The sequence below is a fragment of the Vipera berus genome (assembly GCF_964194415.1).
Source record: "Vipera berus genome assembly, chromosome: 9".
Classification (NCBI taxonomy): domain Eukaryota; kingdom Metazoa; phylum Chordata; class Lepidosauria; order Squamata; family Viperidae; genus Vipera; species Vipera berus.
The window spans coordinates 16,408,061-16,416,283 of NC_138212.1; the positions used below are offsets into that span (position 1 = coordinate 16,408,061).

Consider the following 8,223-nt stretch of genomic DNA (forward strand, 5'->3'; position numbering starts at 1 on the left):
TATTCTCCAAAGCACCCGAAGGCAGGACAAGAAGCAACGGATGCAAACTAATCAAGGAGAAAAGCAACCTAAAATCAAGGACTGTTAGAACAATTAATCAATGGAACAACTTGCCTCCAGAAGTTGTGAATGTTCCAACACTGGAAGTTTTGAAAGAAAGATTGGACAACCATTTGTCTGGAATGGTACAGGGTCTCCTGCTGGAGCAGGGGGTTGGACTAGATGACCTCCGAGGTCCCTTCCAACTCTGTTATTCTGTTTCAGTGGCACTGAAAAAAGTGACTTAGCACTGTTGCGCCATCCCTGTGGCCACGGGATCAAAATTTGGAGGCTTGGCAACTGGCGTGCATTTGCAATGTCCCAGGGTCATGTGATCACCTTTGGCGACCTTCTGGCAAACAAAAGTCCATGGGGAAGCCAGATACGCTTGCCACCCATGTTACTAACTTAAAAGCTGCAGTGATTCACTTAACAACTGTGGCAAGAAAAGTCGTAAAATGAGGCAAAACTCAATGGAAAGTCTGATCCCAACTGTGGTCGTAAGTTGAGACTATCTGTACCATCCGAGCTTGATTTTCCTTCTTATGGGTGCTCTAATTTTCCAGGGGAAGCTGTTCATCTCGCTCGAGACTTTGGCTATGTGTGCGAAACAGAGTTCCCAGCCAAGGCAGCAGCTGAATACCTCTGCCGCCAGCACTCGGATCCCAGCGAGCTCCACGCCCGGAAAAACATGCTTTTAGCAACCAAGTAAGTAACAGGATCCCACCTGTGGTGGAAGGCACGTTAACATCAAAGTCAGCTTGAAGGATAAGGCTCATGTTTTAGCAATTACACATGATGACAGTGCAGAAAACCCAATAAGTGTTCGTAGAAAGCTATATTATTTCTCACAATGGGAAAAAATTGATGGGAATAAGTGGATTTGGTGGAAAGTAAGCTGTTTTAAACAAAGAGAAGATTTTATTCAGTCCTGTTTCCACTGGGAAATCACTTCTGTTTTTTTATACGCAAAATAGTAAAAAAAAAAGAAAGAAAAAAATACAGACTTTAGTTTGAAGATCGAATAACTGCCTAGTTACAGAAATGGTTTATTGTAACTAAATGTAATGCAAAAAGTAAAGGCTGTAAATCTAGTTTCTATTACACTGTACTGTACTGGAAAGAGTCAGAAGTCAACGCCTTTCCCCCCACCTTACTTTCTTTTATCCTTCACCACCTTTTTATTTTAATTGACCTTTATTTTATATTATAAAAGAACCTTAATAAAATATTGGGAATATTTCATGGAAGGGTAGGACTAGTTGCAGGTGGCAAATGATAAATATACAGACTTCTCCATTGCACTGATCGTTAAAAATACAGGTGGTGCTCCATCTATACTACAACCAAGTGGACAAGAAGTACTGGATGCAGCTTATCAAAGAGAGATCCAGTTTAGCATTAAGGAGAAATTTTATGTCAGTTAGAACAATTCACCAGTGGAGATTTTTAAGAAGAGACGGGACACCCATTTGTCTGGAATGGTCTAGGGCAGGGGTAGGCAACCTGAGCCAGCCAAGCTGGCTCAGGAATTCTGGGAGTTGAAATCCACGAGTCATAAAAGAGCCAAGGTGGCCTACCCCTGGTCTAGGGCCTCCTGCTTGGACTACTAGAAGACCTTCAAGGTCCCTTCCAGCTCTGTCATTCTGCAATTCTGTAACCATTAATTTTACAACTGTTTGGAGTTACGCCAGCACTGGGAAAAGTGACTTCCAGCCAGTCCTCACACTTACAGCCATTGCAGCATCGCCACGGCGACATTGTCGAAATTCAGGCGTTTGGCAACCAGGATGTATTTAGGAGAGCTGCAGCATCGTGGGGGCGGGGTCACGTGACCGCCATCTGCAAACACCCCCTGCCCCCCCCCGTCCAACTTCTGAGAAGGAAACTCAAGGAGGGGAAACTAGATTCGTTTAACATCTGCACGAGTCATTGAACAATTGCAGTGTTTCACTTAGCAAAAAGGTCGTCGAATGGGATGCGACCCACTTAACAACTGCGCTGCTTTGCAATGGAAATTCTAGTTCCAGTAAGTCGAGGACCACCTGCACAAAAAGCCTGGGCAAAGAGCCTGCAGGTCCTTTGAAAAGGGCGGGAAATAAACCTGGGAGGGCCTGCAGGGGTATACCAGCAATTGGTGGCTGTCAGAATGAGGATAATGGCAGCTACAAGATTACACCTGCCCTTCTTCCCACCTTAAATATCCCATTTCTCTCCCCCCCCCTTTTTTTGTTTTTTTCCTCCACTCCAGGCAAATCTGCAAAGAGTTTGCTGACCTGATGGCTCAGGATCGCTCCCCGCTGGGAAACAGCCGCCCAACTCTCATCTTGGAGCCTGGCGTTCAAAGCTGCTTGACGCACTTCAGTTTAATAACCCATGGTTTCGGAGGGCCAGCAATCTGCGCGGCTCTCACGGCCTTCCAGAACTACTTGGTGGAGTCCCTGAAAGGACTGGACAAAATGTTCATGAACAGCACGGGCAACGGTCACTCGGTTGGCGACTCCAAAACCTCAGAAAAGGAGGCGAAGCATCGGAAATGACCCCTTCGGCAGGCAGTGACCCGCCACGTCTCCCCATCGGAGGGGGTTCCTTCCCATTTCCAGGACGTGAGAGACGGGAAGGTCCTTCAACGCTCTTGGAAGTGTTGCAGGGACAGGAGGAGGGAAATTATGAGCCCTTCTCTCTCCTGCCGGGTTTTTCCGAACTGCGAGGGATGCATTTTTGAAACCAAGTCAATGAAAAAGAGAAGATTGAAGGAGAAGAAGAAGAGGGCGAGCCAATCTCACGACGAGAAGAAATTAGTTAGTGCTTTGGGTTGACCCATCTGATTTTTCCATAGGAGAGACTGGAAGCCTTGGCAAATATGTGCAATTATTTTGATGATTTTATGGCGTTCCTTTGGAAAAGTCCATGCTCGGACAAAGGTGGGGGTGGCTCCAGGCAGCATTGCAAAGGAGCAAACCAAGACCAAGAGGTCTTCGGGTAGAATCTAGAGGAGAACCTTTCAGAATCAAAGCTTGCTTAGAGTCAAAGAGTACTGGAATTTTTTGACTCATGTAGCAGGTCAGGTCCAGACAACTGTACCAGTGAGAGGCTTTTAATCACAAACTTACGAATCGCCAATCCTAAAGTTTCACGTGGCTTTCCTTTGCTACAGTTTCACGGCGAAATAAAACATCCCATGATGGAAAATATTCTAAAATTTTGTTTACAGATTTGGGTCCAGTTAGACCTCATGGTAGAGGTGCTGACAGAGCCATCTTGACAGCCCCCACCCCAACACGAAAGGGGACAAGACCCCTGCTCTTAGGCCTCATCTCTTCTAGCAAAGTGTCGTTTCAGCTTCTCCGGACTGAAAAAGAGGGAGGTGGTCCAAGCTAGCCTCCCCTCCCAAGTTCTAAAACATTCATAGTGCTATTAATATTAAATAAGGGAACAATAAATTAATCATTTGATTTGAAGCACAAGACTAGCCCTTGCAGGAGAGGCCAAATCGAACTGTAACGAAATCTGTATATATTTATTTATGTGTAATTAAAGAAATAAAAAAAAGTTTTAACATGTCCAGCGTACATTATTTAAAATGATTTAAGTTGAGACTTCTATGATTTTTTTTAATTATTATTATTATTATGAAAAAATAAAAGTCAGTCCTTGCAATTTTTGGGAATGAGGGTTTTGGATGCAAAACAGGGTAGCATGGACTACAGTTTGCAATGCAAATAAATGAAGAGACATTTTAGCAGATTTGGATTTTCCTCCCCCTTTTCTGCCTTTTGTACTTCCTATGGTTTCTCTGGAAAAGCTGCAGTAATGTATGAATTCCAACCAAACCAAAAATGTCACCATTATCTGAATAAAATCTCTTTTTATTTGCAACCCTCTCCAGACTTGTATTTTGCTATGGCAGTAAATGGCGCAAGGGGGAGGGGAGCGATTCAGGTTTTCTTGTAAAGTTTTATACGCCTATCCTAATGTCATACAGCAGCTAGTCTAGACATTTCCTGTTTAAAAAAGAGTGACAAATTGCATTGCTACAATTCAGCAATGAGGTTGGAAAAGAAACTAGGGGCATCAAAGCAAGGTGGTGATGGTGTGTGTGTGTGTGTGTTGTTATATGTGGCACGGCCGTAGGGCTTCTTGTGGCCCACCCCTAATGGAATTGTGAAAGTGCTGAGTCACATCTTCCCAAATGGTGATGCAATCTAAATTGCCCAAAGCTCAGTAGGGACCCCAAGTGGTTAGTGATGGGGACCATAACAAAGACCTTGTGCCAACTGAAACACGAATGCCAGAAGATAGACCCATCCTCCTTCCCTTCCCTTCCCCCTCCCTCCCTATCTTTCCTTCCTTCCTTCCTTCCTTCCTTCCTTCCTTCCTTCCTTCCTTCCTTCCTTCCTTCCTTCCTCCCACATTTCAAAGCCAGATGGTTTCTCTCCATCAGTCATCTAAAACACTATGACTTTTCCAAGCAAAATGAGGCTTCTTCTCAAATCAGTTACAGTATATACTTCACAATTAAAACACAGAAGAGAGCTGTTGTGTTGTAGTGGAAATAGAAGTGAATAGAATACAAACACAGAACAACGAAATGTCAAAGTACAGGTTGTTCTCATTTGGCAACCGCCCAGTTTAGTGGCTATTTGCAGTTACACCAACAATGAATAAAACGACACGACCAATCTCAGCAGTTATGCCCTGTGCAGGTCCACAAAGCAAAAGAAAGCTGATGATTGTAAGCATGGTCATGGTTTCACTAGCGACCACTTCAATTAACGACTGAATTGCCAGTCCCAATTGTGGTTGCTAAATGCAGAGGACCTGTATATTATGAATAATAACAATGAGATGCTGGACTTTGCGAGGTATAAAAGTTAGCTATGGGGAAAATGATTTTAATTTGTACAACATAAACACCTCACTGAACAGTCTATAGATAATTCTTGACTTACTACTGGTCACCTATCGGCTGTTTGAAGTTACAACAATCCCCCCAAACTTATAACTGAGTTGTAAAGTTCCGATGGTTATTCCCCACAATCCCATGACTGTATTTCAGGAGCTCGGTAACTGGCCCACATTCACTGCTGTTTGTAGTGTCCCGCAGTCACATGCCTGTAATTTACAACGTTTTTGCAAAAAACCCCAGCATTTACTTCTGATTGTCGGCAGAAACGTCTCATAGCAAACAAAGGGTTCACTTAACAATCACTGCAAGAAAAAAGGTCATGATTTAAATCCGATCAGTCATATGGTCACTTTACGACCTTCACGACTTTTACGACCGTTATGGGCAGGCTCCATTACAGTTGCACTTCGAAGACTACCTGGAATGGCTTAATTATCACAATGTGCTGAGACGGCTCAGATGTAATGAGTATGTGTGCAAGTGCACATGCACACAACCCATGTTTGCAAGCTGTGCAAACCCAGATGGCTGGTTTAGAAGAGAGTCAGCTTCTTCTGCTGGTTCTCTCCTTGTCCCACCAGCACGTTTTGTTCCTAGTTCTGATGCTCCCCACCCTCAACCCTGTAAGGCATTGCAGCAAATGGAGCCATCTTGAAAATGGAAAATGACGTTCTGAGCCATTTGGTCCAGCGCTAATGTGCTATTAAGTAGTTATCCAATAAGTGCATTCATGTAGCTTAACTGGAGCCAGCTGTCCAGAGGAAGGGAGGAAAGTCTTGAATGTCAATGTGAGGGCTGATTTTCCCCCTTCCTCTCATTTTAAAATGAAAAGGCCTATTCTGGGATTACAAGTATTTGCCACTTCCGGAGTGGCTAATTTTGTTAACAAAGATTTGGACAAGGCTTGTTTCAGCCTCTGTATCAAAAACCTTCCTGACCTGGAATCCAGAGCAGGTCTGTGGCCGGGAGAGGGGTGGGTGGGAAGAGCAGAGGCGGCGGGGGTGGAGGGGGCTAATACGAAGGGCAGGTTGGTGCCTTGGGGGTTATTCAACACACTGCTTCCTTGAATGATCAGTTTTCATCAATGAAGGGCATTTTTCTTGGACTTTTTAACTGGTGGTTGTACGACATTAAAAACAGCAGTATTTTATCCCATTGCTCCCTAGCAACCAATTTCGCCCCATGATGCAGAAAAGGAAGAACGTATTTCATCCTGGGGTCCCTCTCCAAGGATCTATTTCAGGACTGATGTTTTAAACTTTTTTCTAAACTACACATAGTCCTCGATCTATAACTGTAATTGAGCCCCCAAGTCATGACAGTCATTAAGCAGAGAATCACATGACCGTGCCTTTATGACCTTTTTTTGCAATGGTCATTAAGTGAATACCATGGTTGTTAAGTGAACCCATTGTTCTCTACAGGCAGTTTTTTTTTTTTGCCAGAAACCAGATGCTGTAAATTGTGATCATGTGACCATGGAATGCTGCAAATGGCTGTAAAATGTGGGCTGGTAGCCAAGCACCCCAAATGGGATCACTTGACCAGGGCTGGCTGTCAGAACTTAAAAATCTGAGTTGTTCCTTATTCAGGGTCTGTTGTAACTTTAAGTGGTCACTAAGTGTTGTCAATTGAGGACTCCTTGCAGAGGGTAAATGGCAAGGGGTCCATTTTCAACAAGCCAAAGTGGATCCATTTTGCTGATAACACCAAGCTAGGCAGGGTGGGAAAAATCAAATAAGACTGGTCAGGAGTTCAAGGCGATCTCTCCACAATGATGGAGTTCCCAATTGGTGGCTGCCATTTCACACAAGCCAATGCAAAGCAAGGTATAGTGGTACAAAAAAAAAGTCAAATTTTTCCTATATGCAAAGTGCAAATTGATCTGACAGAGAAGGGAGCTTTGCTGAGAAGAAGGCAGAGGACTTGCCCCCAGATTTATTAGCAATGGAAATAAAGATAACATTGTCACATCTGGGAGCACCATAGGAACATTCGATATTGTAGATCAGGGGAAAAGATCAATCATTTTTTGCAAAGATGGCCAAGGGAGACCAAAAGAGAAATGCAGTCTGTTTAAAAATATGCATGGTGTGGAAATTGCAATCCAAGTCCAATAGCAGATTTTTCTCTTTTATCTAACACTATGGCTGGCAGGGGAATTGTGGGAGTTGAGGTTGCCAAGGTTGGTCATCCCAATCTAATACATCGGTAAACTATGAGAAGTACTGCCCTCCAAATGAGCTGATGGCCAAGAATTGAAGTGGTTGTAAAAGGAGGACAGGCAGCATCGGATTCTCAGTGACTTCTTAGTTTTATGTTTGCTACTTTCTGAATTAAAGGCATCTTCTCTGGAAAATTAGCAGGTGGGACAAGGGTGTCCACAAAGTGTGGATGTTGAGATGGGACAACTGAAACAGCCTGAACTGCACTTCTCAACTCCTAAAGCAGGGGTCTCCAACCGGTCCGCACAAACAAGCAAAGCTCCATCTGTGGGATGCAGGCAGCACACAAAACCACACACTCTCTGGTCCGTGGAAAAACCTTTCTCCACTGAACTGGTCCCTTGGTGCCCAAAAGGTTGGGGAGGTCTGTTCTAAAGGGTACACCTGAAACTTCACCACACACCCAAGCTCAGCTAGAGCAACTTTAGAATTGCTTTGCAAAGTGAGATGAGTGGCATATAAATTTAATATAAACAAATACAATAAACTTTTTATTTATTTTTTACTCAGGTCCGATATTGGCAATTGCTCCTTCTTGAAATCATGGAGTGTAAAAGCTTCTGCTGCATATATAACTAACTTCAATTACAAATGGCAGTGATTTATTTCCTGTATTTTGCCTCTAGCTGTTTCTCTTTTTGCTCAAAACAAGCACACACAAGGTTGAATCAATCAGGAGAATGGAAGAGAAGATTCTTAATAAATAAAAAAAATCCAAGTGAAATTCAAGCAAAACTTGGAAGGTTGATTTTTCCCCATTCAAAAATAGTAGGATAAAGTAAAAAAAAAGTGTTCTATTTACATAAATGGCTTGGGAGAACTGGGCAGTTCTTTGTCTGCACCTTAATGCAGGAACATTTTTATTCCCCCCCCCCCCAATGCTTGCAACTCTGCCTTTTTCCAGTATAACATATCCCCATATCTATAGAGTCAGAGGGGATTTCGTAGTTGGTCCGTTGCCCTGAGGCAAAACATATGTTCCATTCTAATCCAACTCCACCAGGCTGTTTGGGGGGTGGTGGTGAAATCATTAATATACATAAAACTATC

At 43.4% G+C, this 8,223-nt stretch overlaps 1 protein-coding gene across 1 annotated transcript in view; it reads left to right on the forward strand.

Annotated features, from left to right (window-relative positions):
• Window positions 1–2,579, forward strand: part of TFAP2E (transcription factor AP-2 epsilon) — a gene marked incomplete at its 3' end in the record, with an annotated part of 73,550 nt that extends 70,971 nt beyond the window's left edge. Inside the window, exons 6-7 of the mRNA XM_081334413.1 lie at window positions 606–747; window positions 2,291–2,579. Coding sequence (XP_081190539.1) covers window positions 606–747; window positions 2,291–2,579 — 431 coding nt within the window. The remainder of the gene's footprint in view (window positions 1–605; window positions 748–2,290) is intronic.
• Between the last annotated feature and the right edge of the window lie 5,644 nt (window positions 2,580–8,223).